This window comes from Morone saxatilis, unplaced genomic scaffold (genome assembly GCF_004916995.1).
Source record: "Morone saxatilis isolate NCDOM2014 unplaced genomic scaffold, NCSU_SB_2.0 Contig7, whole genome shotgun sequence".
NCBI classification, from domain to species: domain Eukaryota; kingdom Metazoa; phylum Chordata; class Actinopteri; family Moronidae; genus Morone; species Morone saxatilis.
This window is the reverse complement of record NW_023340246.1, coordinates 21,858,111-21,873,650: the sequence shown is the minus strand read 5'-3', so window position 1 is coordinate 21,873,650 and position 15,540 is coordinate 21,858,111. Positions and strand designations below refer to the sequence as shown.

At 40.5% G+C, this 15,540-nt stretch overlaps 1 protein-coding gene across 7 annotated transcripts in view; it reads left to right on the top strand.

Annotated features, from left to right (window-relative positions):
• Window positions 1-15,540, top strand: part of adgrg6 (adhesion G protein-coupled receptor G6) — a 111,324-nt gene that overhangs the window by 26,840 nt on the left and 68,944 nt on the right. For 6 of the 7 annotated variants that reach the window (XM_035678378.1, XM_035678373.1, XM_035678374.1 and 3 more), the window contains exons 3-6: window positions 7,638-7,985; window positions 10,715-10,854; window positions 11,509-11,788; window positions 12,106-12,279. In XM_035678378.1, coding sequence (XP_035534271.1) covers window positions 7,638-7,985; window positions 10,715-10,854; window positions 11,509-11,788; window positions 12,106-12,279 — 942 coding nt within the window. The remainder of the gene's footprint in view (window positions 1-7,637; window positions 7,986-10,714; window positions 10,855-11,508; window positions 11,789-12,105; window positions 12,280-15,540) is intronic. The other variant, XM_035678379.1, reaches the window with a different exon arrangement.

Below are 15,540 nucleotides of genomic sequence, written 5' to 3'. Positions count from 1 at the left end.
ACGTTATCGCTGTAATACCACGATCACTTACCAGAGAAAGAAAGACATCATTTTATATTTTTTATATTAAGTTTTCTACAAGCCATAACTCAGTTTCCATGGTAACACCTGACTTATACCTGAAGAACCATTACCATACCATAATGTTCTAATGCAACAGAAACCTTCATTACTCCAGTAACGTTAGGCTACGAGCTGGAGAGCTAATGTTATACTACGAGACAGAGAAGTATCAAAATGATAGTGAAGTTTTTAAAAGGTAGAAAAGTTACGTAACGTTCCTTTAATGGATTCTTGTTTGTCTGTATTCTCACACAGAAACAGAGTTCAGGTTTAACAGCTGTCGTACAGGATATACGATAAAAACCACAATCATACAGCTGCTGGTTCAGAGTACTGACACCTTCTTATATCCACAACCTCAGTGTGTGACAGTCATAAACCCAGCAGCAGATATAAAAGGACTCATTCTCTCATCCTCTCTCTCTCTCTCTCTCTCTCTGTAACAGTGCACGTCTACACTGTAACACACTGGCCTCCATTCAGGTGTGTGTGTGTGTGTGTGTGTGACAGGCAGCAGTTAACAGCGAGGGCCATTGACGGCGACGCAGAGGTCAGCCCTATCTTTACCAACATTACTAAGCAGATTTTGCGAACCGCACATCCTGTCATTTGCTCACACGCCCCTGACCTACCGCTCAACCGCAGCTCGCCTTAGTCAAACACAAACACGCCTCGCTAATAGGCCGCACGCTGGAGGCGTAAAAATAGCCTCTGCTGACACACCAGAGACGATTATAAGCCATGACATAATTACTGAGCAGGTCTTAAGCGTGACAATGTTATTCCTTTTAAAAATGAGATTTCTGTTTGGCCTCAGGTTTCATATTGTGACTCATAACAGCGCGTGGCCACATGTGACGCTCTAATTTTACCCTTTCCCTACCTGCACGTAGGCTACGTGGCGCTAAATACAGAATATATTCACCAGAGTGGAACAATTGTCACTGTTTTCTTTCATGACAGTGAAGTGTCTGTGCTCACAGGGCTCACAGTAGTTTTCCAGAGACGCAGACGAGGAGGAAACAGGAGTCTGCTGTAGGATTTAACAGTGTCTTCCACCAAAGCCACAATCTATGGTGGAAAGACCTACCGTGGAAGCTGTTACTCAGCTCGCTGCTTCAGGCTGCGGCCGTCAGTTCATTCATTAATATCTTGATATTGATTTCGGGCTGATAACATAGCAGATAGCTAGTTAGTCTTGTAGTTAAACACACTGTCAACTGATATTCAACGTTAGCTCTCTGGCTCGTAGCGTAACGTTTGCTTTCTGATTTGTAGCGTAACGTTAGCTAATTTAAGCTGTGGTTTCAGGTTTGAATAAAGTAGAATTTATTTGATTTTTCATTAAGTTAATCTTCTATGAAGTTAAAGTGTTCATTGCACATATAATTAACAACGCTGTGCTTTTATTTATCAACCACAGCAACAAGAAAAGGACCTAAGAAGAACTCCACTGCTGAACTGCAGCTCCTCCTGAGAGTATAAACTATGGTTTCCATGCGGGTTCATATTAGCTAAAGGATGTCACAGTGGCTGTCACCCTGAAAACTGAATGCACAGAACCACTTTTCTCCTGACTTAACCTTTAAAGTTTGACGAGCGCTGAAGGCGACGTGACATCCAGTAAACTGTTTCTGGATTTAGTGGAAGTTTGTTGCAAGAGCTTCACAGTTTGGAGAAGAAGTTTCAGCCAAAAGCAATATTTTAATGTCAAAACAGGACAAATTGGCAAAGTGATTCTCCTTTACGTAATTTTATACTTTCTTTAACAGCCAAAACTCTTCACTAGCTGGAGAGTCAAAATATCACTCCTGTTCAGTGTGTGTGTGCATAATAAGCATGTAGCTTAAAGGTTATATATGAGATTTAAAACAGCAGCAAACAGTTATTCTCTACATAAAGACACAGAGTCACATGGTGTCTCTCTCCCTCTGCCTGTGTTGTATCGCAGCCTCTCTGTGGTTTGTTTCCATAGCCGGTCTGCTCCGACTGAAACTGCTGTTTTTATCATGTCGGTGAATTAAGGTTTATTTCCCCCCAAACAGAGTTAGGTGATTGTTGGAAACACTAATCAAACAGAGACGCTTTTAATGAGTTTTATTTTGTTTCTGTCTTTGACAATTTTCTGGTAAAATGACTGGTTTTGTCAATGGAGTCTGTTGGACCATAGCACCCGGAGGGATTTTACTTAATATTGTTTTGGGCTGAAAATCAACAGCAGAGAATAAACCTAATAAAGCTAAACATATCAGCTATCTGCAGCAGATCTGTTGGAAGCAGTAGATCTTTCATTGAGAAGTCATACTGTACTTGTGTTCTTTCTGTGATTATTTCCATGTTCAGCTGCAGTTTGTGCTCCAGCATCAGGAGAAAATCTTCAGCTGTCTGATGTGTATGAGGAACCGAGAGGAAACTATTTGAACGTTATAAGACATTTGCATTGCAAAGCACAGATTTGATTTTACAGTATAATGTTAAAGAAACAGTGCTGTTCAGCGGCTAATGCGGGACAGATGAAGGGTAATTGCATGAAGATGGGGGAGCTCTGGCAGTGCAGACACTATGTACAGTAGTAATGCAGCACAGATGCAGCAGAAGGTGAGACAGAGGGCGGTTTTCTGGGTCTACAATGGTGGCCAGTGTGCCAGCAGCAGTGGTGCTTCCTCCACAGCAGGCGGTGGTGGGAATAAGATACAGTAGCATGTTTAGTTTGAGTTCACCTACAGAGAGTCTGTGTGGTGAAGATCTCCAAACACTGGTTGATGGAGCTTGATTCACTTTTATACAGCTTTGACTGTATTCTTTGTTTATAGGCCCACTACATATTTGGATTTCTGTCAGTCTTCATGCTGTTTCCGGGGTCGGATCTCTCCTCTATAAGGCGATTTCCAGGTGTTATATGCCTATGTGATAAAAGTAATAGTAGTAGTAAGCTCTGGACCCCATACCTTGTGTTCTGAATACGCTATGAAGTATAACGCTTTCTAACAACATGATGGGTTGTGAGCCAACATGTACGGTTGGTCTACTGACAACCCCACACTGTAAAACCAGATAAGTTAAGTAAAGTAAGTTAAGTAAAACAAAATTTTGTAAGATAAAAAAACATTCTTGATTACATAGCTTTAGTTATTTTGAGTGACACTGACTTCATTTTTTAATCGTTTCGTAACTTACAAAACTAAGTTTGTGTCACTTAAACTTATTAGTAAAAGTGGCTTTATAATAATTAATAATAATCAATAATCTTTCTGTAACCAAAAAATGTTTGTGTTACTTAAAATTATAATATAATCAGTTTCAACATTTTTTGGGGTTAAATAAACTTAACTGGTTCCACAGTGAGAGAGAGAGAGCCTCCTTCACACACGGCTCACCAAAATCTAAAATGTGAGTTTATTTTTGGGCGACTATGACAAAGAAAGTCACACACATATGTGTCTGTCCCTGGATGATACAGCTCCCGGTGTGTGTGTGTGTGTGTGTGAGAGAGAATATCCCAATAATTAAGGACAGTGATTCTTTCCCCAGATGAATGAAGTTTTAATGAGGCTTTTTTGTACATTGTTGACTTTGTTGTCATGGCGACGTTATCCGCTGGAAAGAGAAAGTGTGTTGTTTCTGCCGAGTTCACACGTTAACGTAGAGGAGAATCTGCTTTCAGCTCCAGATCAGAACTGAAGTAAATGTATTTAAAAACATACAATATTATCAAAATACAACAAAATTTAGAACAAAAGTCCTTAAAGTTTTGCTTTCTTGTTTCAGTATCAGTCAGATACGAGTCACGTTTAATGCATGTAGCGCAGGCATACATCTGTGATTAGTGAGGAGCTAAAATGTGACACTAAGAAAGTAAGCAGAGTTAAAATGAGTTAAAAACACTGCAATCGTGGCTCCAAACAGGAACTATTGGTGAGAGGAGTGTGGACCGTAGGGTCGGCCTACGCTGCTGTATGCGGGTCATAATGGTCGCACTCGGACAGCCTGATATTGTCTGAGGTGGTACGCTGTAAAAAAGTAATAAAAGAGTAATATGTTTTAGAGCCTTGCTTTATAGTCTCCAGAGGGCGCTGTGTGACGTCTGATTAATGTCCTCAAGTGATGTCACTTGAGTCAGCGTCAGTTGAAGACTACAAGTTTGAAAATAAAACAAATCTTCCCAGACCTCTGTCGCTGCTACATTGGCCGCTACTAGCATGGTGGGCCGAAGTGGCCATTGTTTTGGTCATAAGATGCTGGTGCTCTTGTGTGACATCTAGTGGCATGTGAATTTCGTATATATATATATATATATATATATATATATATAACCTCCCTATTACTGTATGTTTTGGAGAAGAGGATAAACCTGATAAAGCTAAAAATGTCAGTTATCTGCAGCAGATCTGTTTGAAGCAGCAACGTGGACAAGAAGCAGTAAACTGATTTTACTGTAAAGGCTGAATCTTTCATCGAGAAGCGATACTGTATTTAAGTTTATTCTCATGTTCTTTCTAAGATTATTTTTGTTCCGAGCTGCAGCTGCAGTTTGTGTTCCAGCCTCAGGAGAAAATCTTCAGCTGTCTGATGTGTATGAGGAACCGAGAGGAAACTATTTGAACATTTTTAAGACATTTGCATTGCAAAGCACTGATTTGCTTTTACTGTATAATGTTAAAGAAACACTGTTCAGCGGATGAATGGTAACTGCACATCTGTTGCTGTGGGGTCAGAAAGAAGTGAGACCTCTGAACACCTGAATATGCACAGTCGAGTGAATCAAGTCACGTGGCATTGTGCATCGATTCTGATTCTCCATCAGTCCGACAATGCTAACTGTAACGCTAAAATGTGAGTAACACTCCTTTGTTGTAACTGATGAGACCGACTCTCCTCCGACCGTCACTTCTGTTTGCTTCGGCTGATCCGGCGGGTCGAAGGTTTCGCAGCTTCCAGAGCCGGAGTGGATATGAGAGGATAAAGGGAAACGTGAGGTTGTGCTGCCAGAAACCTGAGAGTCGGCTTTTAAGCTTTTTAGGGGTGTGTGTGTGTGTGTGTGTGTGAATTGTATGTCTTCCAAACACACACACACACTGAGACAGTGTGTTCCCCCTCTCTCTCTCTCTCTTTGGGAGTGTAGACTTTTCTTGGTGTACTCCTCCACCTCTCCTGATCGACTGATTTCATTCAGCTTGTAGAGTAAGTAGCTTTGTTTGTGTATTTGTGTGTTTGTACGTGTGTGTGTGTGTTTGTACAGTGCTAGGAAAGAGAGAGAGAGAGAGAAAAGGGGAGACAGAGCTCGGTATGTGAATCCTGCGGCTGCTTCTAGTTTTTCCATTAGTGGGAAAAAGGAGTTTGGTGTTTTTGATGTTGCATCCAAATGTTCCTGAGATTTCATGCTGAACAGCTTTAATGGCAGAAGAAGGTTTAGTTAAGTCTCTTTCGCTCACATGCAAACACACACAGTATGTTATATAGCATGTGACTCTTGCTCTCAGAACAGGAAGCGTCACGTTCGTGTAGCTCAGTTTGTTTTTGCTGATCGTAGCATCATCGATGTCACTTTGACTCAGACTGTCGACCTTTCAGTTCTGTGATCTTTTGTTCCTAAACTTTGTTTAAACTTACTAAAGCTGGGCACTGTACGATTTTAGAAATGTTCTACTTACAAGTAAATCTTGTGCGATGTAATACCAAAGCTCATGATTTATGTGCTCACACTGATCATTGATTGTGAGTGCTGGTGTAGACACGCAATCTCATTCATACTGGTTGTAATAGCAACATCAAAGAAGCACGCATGCTGTTGCCACAGCTTGACCAGCCTTAATATTTTCCATCCACATGATGCGTTGTGTCGCCACGGCACTTTCAGACGCTCCGATCACCACTTCACGTAGGTGCAGTGGGAAAAAAAGGCACAGACTTTAAGGAATTGACTCTTCTGACATGTCAGAAATTCATCCAAACCTCCAATGGCTGTTTGAGAGCAGTTGATCGGCCCTTGCTGATTGAGCGGTCACAACATAATTCACAACATAAGAAAGAGGAACATTCTATTTCAGTCACATGACATGATCAGCAGATAGCTTCAAATAGACGCCGTGATCGGTTCTGATCGGAGCACCCTCACTCTCTAATTGTTTCCACACAGTTTTTAGCAACAAAAGCTTGTCCTCAGTCTCTGAGAGTGAACCGTTAAATTCCCACGAGCAAGGCGGCGGTGAGCCTTCAGTGGCTGCGGTGAGGCTCTGAATGTAGGAAAGTGGATGAATGTGAAGCAAGATTTTGCAGACAAATGTAACACCAGTCAGCGTTTAATGGATAAGTAAGGGTTAAAACACACATACTGGTGTTTCTGACGTTTCCAGTGCGTTGGCTGTGGTTTTGGCTGTGGCGAAGGCTGAGCCCGAGATCAACGGAGGCCATTGTTACCCCGAACGAGAGAGACGAACCATTCTTTCCACTTTCCATTTCAGCTCTTTTTTGTGAGGGATGGCTCATCTTTCCAGCTGTTATTGAAAATGATGAAGGCCAACGTGTTTCATGTTTCGAGTGAGCGATCATAAACAATTCCAGATCGATCAGTGGCATTCGGTTAGTTTCTCTCACAAACCGACCTCTCGTGTGTTTTATGTTTGAGAGAAATTAAAAGGATAATATGACCCCATACATGCAGTCTGAGGTACACAGTGCACTGGCTGTACCTCCTCTGCACATTTTGTGGTTTGCAGTTCACAATACATTTGGATTATTACATCACACAACTCCAGTTTTGGAGGATTGTTTGAACACAGCAGCTCTCACTGGACTGAAATCTGCAGTTAGGTGATTCTATCAATTTTCTCAATTTATAATAATACAGCCACTCTGACTGCTCAATCTTTGCTGAAAAAGGTGACTTTTTCTTGATCCAACTGGCGAGATTACTCTGCATGTGCATGTTTTTCTAGTCCTACAGTTGATATTTCATAAAACCTAAAACTTTGTCTGATGATTGTGGACTTCTGACTCAGTGGAAGTGAACATTTTCAGTCTACTTCTGTTTTAATGAATCAATCTGCTCTCAGTTGATTGATTGAGTGATTGACTCCTCTCCGGGCTGCTGAACCTTCAGCTTACTGCACGACTTGTCTTGTCCCACCCCGTCTTTGTTTTCGTCTGATTCCTCAATATCTTAGGTAATCTTCTTGTGTCCTCTAATCCTTTACCATTAGAAAAAGGTCTTGGTGTTGTCTCCTGAATCCTAAAGGTCCTTGTAACCTTCTTGAAAACCTTTGTCTTCGTCCTCTTTGACCTTGACTCTTTGGTAATCAACAAGGATGACCTTTACAGCCCACTCGAATGTGTCCTTGAACTCTACCCACTTGCCTCCTGATTTCTAATAATAATAGTAGGTGTTTGCCTCCTTATATCTATGTCTCCTACCCTTTTTATGGATCCTATCCTCTTGTCTTCCCTTGTTCTGTCGTCTCATGTCTTCTTCTACAAGCATCTTGTCTTCTGAGTGATATTACCCTACTTTAACAGTTTCAGTGGAGGTTGTCCCTTTTTGAAAGTTCACAAATTTATCATCCTACAATCACCTTCAGTGCTGGGCTGTACCACCACAAACTGTAACATGGTGCTGATGGAGGCCCAGGGGGAATTCACATCGCCCTGCTACCCCCTGAAATACCCCAATTCGCAGGCCTGTAAGTGGACCATGCAGGCCCCCGCTGGCTTCATCATCCAGCTCTCCTTCCTTGACTTTGACCTGGAGGAGGCACCGGGCTGCATCTACGACCGGGTTGTGGTGAACACAGGGAACACGGACGTTAAGTTCTGCGGCCCGACGGCCAACGGGCTGACGCTGAACTCGACCGGGAATGTGATGGAGCTGTCCTTTACCTCCGACTTCAGTGTGCAGAAGAGGGGGTTCAGTGTTAGCTTCCGACACGGTAGGTTCAGGCTGACACCAGCATCTTGTTCAAATGTAGCTTAGTTAATCCAGACTAGCACACTGTTCTCAGGCTAAAAATGATCCGGTTAATTCCGTCATTGAATGCACTTTTAAATTGGTTTGTTAATCTTAGCTCTTACTTTAAAATAAAGCCAACATAAGGAAAGAAACCATGATCAATTGAGTGCTGGTCCCATGATCACATATCACTTATGAGGCAGGTGTAACGGAGCCTCCCAGTATGTGCTCCAGGAATACGACAGAAGTCTCATTTTGTTAACTTTAATTTACCTGCAATTTGCCATGTAAAATCATAATATATCATCATAACTATATGTGTAGGGCTGCCGGAGCGCACTGGAAAGACGCTCTGGCCCTTTTTGTTTTGTTTCAGTTGAGGAAAGAGAATATTTGCAGTTTAAATTCATATTCCTTTTTTTTTAGCGCTTAAAGGTAATATATAAGAGCCAATAAAAACAAATGCAATGGTTAGAGTTGTCATATTGACATTTAAGGTGTGTCGACTGACGTAAACTCACGCACTGATTCAAGCAAACATTCCACCTTAGAAGTTGCCGGTAGCCTTTGATCGGCACAATTAAAAAACGAAAAGGCAGCAGAACATCCTTTCATTCGTTCACTCTTCTGACAGTTTCTTTATTTATGATGCAGAGAAACGTCACAAACGCAGCCTTGTACTTGGCTAGCTTGTGCTGCCTCCACAATGTCTGCAGAAAATGAAAGCTAGCTTAGCTACGTTAGTATAGCCTAGCCTCGATCATAGTGGCCAGTTTTAGTTAGAATGAGCCATTTATATCTACAGATGCACTTCACTGCCAGTTCTCATTCCCAGGTCATCAGATACCGACGCTACATGCTGATAAATCCTACACACAAATAGCACTGCGCCTTTGAATATATATCATCATACTTATACAAAAGTGAATCCATTGCATCTAAAAACGAGTTCATATGTGGCCCTTCATCCTAAAACCTCTTCATGGCTAACTGTGAGCTTCTAGCCCGTCAACGTCCATGGTCATACCAGTAAGAAAGATCTCATCTCAGCCGCCTTTCAGTGATTTTTTGCTGGCTCCGCAGTCTCCGAACACAACACATTTGTAGTATTTGAAATCTAATATTTTCTATCCATCTATCTATTTGTTGCTGCCACATTAGCTTGTCTGAAGGTAAAGTTAAGCCTCATGTTTTTAATTGACAGTTTAAAGTTGCACCACGCCTCAGTAACGATTTTATAAAAGAAGACAGAGGCAGTGTGATGTATATTAGATGTACATTCATTGTGAACATTCATTACAGTGATGATATCCGTTGAGTCACATTGCAACATGGTTGAAATCTCAGAGACAGTTTTGTCTCAGAAGTTGGGTTCTTGGGAGTTCCAACAAACTTCCAACTGCACTCTGAATAGACCTTTTTCACAGCAACCATTTGCATATGAAATAGTAGGGTAAACACAGGTGTTACCAATGATATGAACTAAGGTTCAGTTCCATTTAGAGTCCATAGAGAGTCTTTTCCAGTGAGCCAACATGCACAATAGACTCTGTTTGACCTCAATGTAAAATAACCTTAGTTAGTATCATTGGTAACTCCTGTGTTTACCCTACTACTCCATGTCAAAATGGCTGCTATGAGAAAGGTCTATTGAGGAGATTAAGAAGTTTGTGTTCTGAGCTTGTCGTGGAGCATCTGCAGCCAAAAATAATCAGTTCATCTTAAATTTTAATTGAAGTCTGAAACCACAGAGCTGTTGGTGGTTTCTACATCACAGACAGTGAGGGGTCAACATCACACCGTCCGAGGTATCGACCCACCGAAGGTCCAGACGGCACTGTTTGCTGTGGTGTTTTGGTGCCTCTGTGCACGTTTGCATTGGGTATTTTTTTTATGTGTGAGTGGTGTTTTTCAACTGGCTGTTGGTATTTTGCTCTCGGCCAGCGGCTCCAGCAAGAGTTGTTTCCCTGCTGAAAAAAAAAAAAAAAAACCCTGATTCATCAATTCTATGATAATTCTAATGAAGCGTGTGTTCAGAATAATGTAAAATGCTTTTCATGGGGTGTATTTATCAGTGAGTGCCTCAATTTTTTATCAAACAGTCAAACTTTTATCAAAAAGGTTCAAAGAATGAGATGATTAGTTGAAATAAAGATGGATGAAAAGATTTTAATTTTCTTTCATGTGTATTTTCACTTCTGTCTGACTTTATTTCCTTCTTGTTTGCTTTTATTTTGTTCTTCTTGTTGTCTGTCTTCATTGTCCATTCCTCTTTTTTATTCATTCCTTTCGCTGCTTACTTTCATTGCTTTCTCATTATAATTAACCTCTTTTATTCCTTTTCTTTATTTTCTTTTAATGATTTTCCCAATTTCCTTTACTCTTTCTGCTTTTTATTCTTTCTTCCTTCCCTCTCCTTTACTCCTTTGTTGCTTCTTTACCACATTTTGGCCTTCATTAATTCCATCTTCTTTATTTCTTTACCCATACTTCTTTTATTCTTTCACGTTTTCTATATTCCTCTCTCTCATGTCCCTTTAACTTTTTTTTTCTTATTCTTTTGCTCACACTTCTTGATTCTTTTCTTGCTTCCTTTTCTGTCGCCCTGTCCTCCCCTCCTTCATGCCTCGTGTATGTTTTTTTTCTTGCCTTCTGTCCTTCCTTCCATCCTTTTATTTTTTCTTGTCTTCTTCTGTGTCTTCTTCCTAGTTGCCGTGGCCCTGAGGAACCAGAAGGTCACCATATCCAAAGGCAATAGCCAGACCACTGAAGTCTCCAACTCTGTTTCCATACCAGCACTCAGTCACCTGACGCTGTGCTTTGAGTTGGAACGCAACAGCGACAAACAGGTACACAACACGGAGGGAGTATTTCTCTATAACAACAAACAGCATGTATTGTTTGGGTTTCTCTGAACTCTTCTCACCGGTTTGAAGTGGGTGGAACTCTGAAAAACATCATACTTCCATCCACCAATCAGGATTCAGATAGAATTGACTGATAAATGGTATACAAGGTAAAATGACCCTTTTTTTCTATGGAGTCTGGTGGCAAGGATAGCAAGGATTATCGCTATCTTACATTGCAGCCATCTTCACAAATATTTATATAATATTATTACATTTAAATATAATATGGCCAGCTGTAGCACCCTTTGTTTTAATCAGAGATACTGGTGCTCTAGTGCGACATCTAGTGGCGTTTGTAAAAACATATTTAGATGTAATTTATCTAGAGTAAAAAATCAGGAATGTGGTGGTCTGGCAGACAACCCCAAAACTCACATTTTGATTGCAAATGCTGCTAAACTATGTAACCCCGCCCACTTCAAACCACAGAGTTTAGACAAAAATATGAAACACACAAATTTCTTGTATTAAATAACCAAAACTCATTTAGGACTCTAATTTTTAAATCAGCTTTTGTTTTACTGCTCCACATGCAAGTGACGTAAACGTTGCAGTTGAAACTCATTAACAGTTCTCTTGTTGTTTTCTGAACAGAAAGAGTGGATCTTCACCTACTACGACACAAGCAGCAACGTGGCACTGAGTTTGGGCTCTGACCAAGGCAGCATGAAGATGATCGTTGATGGGGTGGACTGCCCGATCGACACCATCCTCTCCTCTGGTGACTTCACTTCCACCATGAAGCCTTTTTGCGTTCTCTGGACATCAGCAAACGGCCGGGTGGGAGTCTACTTCAATGGAAACTACTGGGCCAAGACCTGCCCCACCTCTAGTGGGCACACTGTGCCAGGTGGTGGACGGTTCCAGTTAGGAGGTAAGTTTTTATCATTTCATTTGGTCCAAGTTAAAGGATATTTAGTTATATAATAATATTAAGTTTTTTTCTTGAAACCAACCACCCAGTGATCACTTATTGGCAATTTGCTGGTTTAAAGACATAAAACAGATTAAAAATAGGGCAAGGTGGAAGCAAGCGTATCCAGGGTATTTTAGCTTCTTTGTTGTGCAGTGGCAGGAAGTGGAGACCTGACGTCTTCTTCATCTTTTTTACGTCGATACTAAAAAAATAAACAATAGAATATTTCCATCACATATATGTAACGTGGCGCCTGTGTGACTGTTTGTGTTCAGGGCAGCAGAGCTTCGACGGGAACATCTACAACCTGCGGCTGTGGGATTACGCCATGATGGTGCAGCAGCTCGAGGCGTTGAGCTGTGACACGGTGGGGAACGTCATCGACTGGGACAACAGCCACTGGACCATCCCGTCTGCTCTGGCCCAGACCGATGCCACGCTCAGCTGCAGTGAGTACAGGAAATAATCACAGTCTGATCTCAGAGCAGTGGACGCGGGAGGGGTTGAATTCATAATCCGATGTTGTGGGGTACATCAAGTGTAGATAAAGGATAAACTATGTGGTTGAGGTTTCAATGTCAATTCACACCAGATTTCTCGTGGTTATTCTTTAATTCTGTGTCAGGTAAACTAACTTTAAGCTAACGGGTTCCACAATAGAGCTAGTGAGATGCTTACTTCTAGGTTGGACTATCATCCCTACAGCACTCTTTATCAGAAACTCTTTACACTGTGCGAATACAAAAGTATGCATTTTGACCAACAAGTAAAATATAATAATACTTACCTTTTGCATCCAAAGCTGTACAAGGATATTCTCATTTCCATCCCCTGTCTGGTTCACTATATTGTTTTAATGTTGCATTATTAGGGTTTGAACGCTCCAAACTGTTCATTCATGCACCGAGACGCCAGAGAGTACCTGTGATTTCTTGCCTGTCACAGGAAATCACCAAAATCCTTCGTTATGTGTCCTAAATTATTCACTGTTCAGAGCCAACAGCACTTTTACACTGTATTTGTACAAAATTTCAGAAAAGGCATTAGGCAAACTGATTTTTCTAAATTGTTGTGATGCTGAAATATCACCTGAGATATCATGTAAAATAACACACACACACACACACTGTATTGTACCATGCAGGAACTTAAAGCACTAAATATTTCAGTATGTTTGCTATCAGCGTGGAAAATTACAACCAGACTTTGGCCAAATTCTGGTACATTGTGGCTGCGGCTGGTAAGTTAATAGACTCCAGCAACCAGTTTGGCTGCTGACCAATCATCTCCCTGATTCCTGCTCTGTTCTAAAAACCCAGTTGGCTGATAAATACACTGTGAGTGGTCAAATTCCTGCACGCAAACACACACACACACACACACACACACATACACACACACACGTATTACTGTATGACCTGAAAAGGAAATCAAATCACGTTCAGTTACATTGCTTATTTATTGCAACATTTTTTACAGTGTTTATTAGTTTATAAAATGTATTTGAACATAAGCATCTGAAATGCATTATACACTCACACCCACACACACACACACACACACACACACACTCAATGGTACAAATGGCCACAGACACAAATCTGAAGTAGTAGTTTACATAATCAACCATATTTCTCACCATATTTAAGTATTAACCATGAAAAAAAGTGTAAGACTACACTCTGTGTGTGTGTGTGTGTGTGTCCACAGAGGTACTGTACCTTTATTTTAAAACGGTTGAAATGGTGTGTAGCCACAGGAGGTAGCACAGTGGTTTCAGTGAATTCTGCCAATGCTGTACCCACTGTAGAACAGGCCTCTGTGTGTGTGTTTGTGTGTTGTGTGTGTGTGTGTGTGCATGCTTGTATGTCTGAGGCTGCAGTGGTTTTCAAGAAAATGCATTGTGTCTCTCTTATTTTTTCTGGACTCACTACCTCAACACACACAGCACACACACACACAATACACACACACACACAGTCGGGTTTCTTTATTCTTTTCTTTGCTCTATCTTTATTATCTGCTGTGAATCCAACTGAGAGAGACACAGTGTAAAGCGCGCTACTGAAATACAGGAAGATTTGATCGTCAAACAAGATGACATTAACACATGAACATGACGGAAAATAAGATAAAACATGAAAGTGGGATGGCTGTGAAAAGTTGGTTTTGATATAATTTGGTTCTTTGATGGTTGTGCCACAGGTGCATGATACATGCTTATATGGTTATAACAGCATGGTATAATAAACTACATCCTATATATAAATAAAGAATAATAGGCGTGTATCTTCAAAAATGCGTTATCTCTTGTATGAATAAACCATGAATAAAAACAAATAATATTCACATAATCAGATATCCTAGTAAGAATCAAACCTCCCTCAAAAAGGTAACAGAGCCCTCAAATTAATATATACTCAGATATAGTATAGTATATAATATAACGGTGTAAACATAGATGCAAGAATAAGGAGATCTTTCAATTGATGAAACGCTCACAATTACTTCAAATACCTTTTAAAATCCATGAATTCGTTGAGCCACTTGACAACTTCACTTCTTCCCCGCTTGTAACACATAATCTGGCAAACTAAGAGATATATTCATCCAATACTAGGGCCAAAAATGATCAAAACTAATATTATAGTAAGAAAATATGATTCAGTATATTCGCTGTCTTCAGTATGTCCTATTAATCTTAGTCCACTGGTAGACGGTCCCGATCCGACATGTCCACTTGAATTCTAGCAATAGACGGCGGTTGAAATGATCGTATAGCCCTCTAATTTTATTCTATATCTGCTCAGATGTACGTTGATGTGCTTCTGCTGTGTATCTCTGTTTTGATTCTTGTGAAAATTCCCTAATCTAACTGATCGTTCGCTTGCCATAATCTCGGACAACATATGGATATAGCTGTCTCCAACTAAATATCATCTCAACTAGACCAGATACTCACACAGCGACAAACACCATTGTTATCAAGCATATTACACAAATGGGACTCTGAATGATTATTATACAAATTACTCCATTGTAATTGAGCACGCTTGACCTTTTTGTATGTATTAGCTCTACAAGCCTCAGATGCTGTTTATTTGGATCATATATGTAACTATTAACCACTCAACGTTGCAGCCATTGATATAATTGATTGCTTCATTGACTCAATTGACTCTTTATCAAATGATGACGATCTAATAAAGATGTTTTGACTGTCCAACTCATCTGTCTCTCTAACATATACAGTCTTCTACCCTCATTGCTTCATTTAACTACTGCTGCGCCCAACTAGTTGTGAGTGCTTGCTAAACCCTGCTAATGTATGTCTATTGTTCTGTTATGTGTTGTGTGGTGTGTGATGTGTCCAGAGGTTGATGACTTAGACTCAATTTAGATCATTAAAAAAACAGAATATATCACAAAGATATTCCATTGGAATATAAGCTTTTGGCCTTGAAAAACTATAACTTCCCCCAATGTTAAGCTAATATACTATATCATTTTGAATTTAACATGGTTGTATGCAAGCACCTTATTATGTCTCACGACACTCTACCAATCACTTTGCCACAGAGGAACCCTAACGTTACGGATTAATTAGCATCAGTTGGAGAAAACAATCCATACCACTTCCACTTTTTCCTGTTATGTTTGTCGTTAAAAGAGGGGAATTAGTAACAGCGGAAGAGAAGTGCATTCCCGAC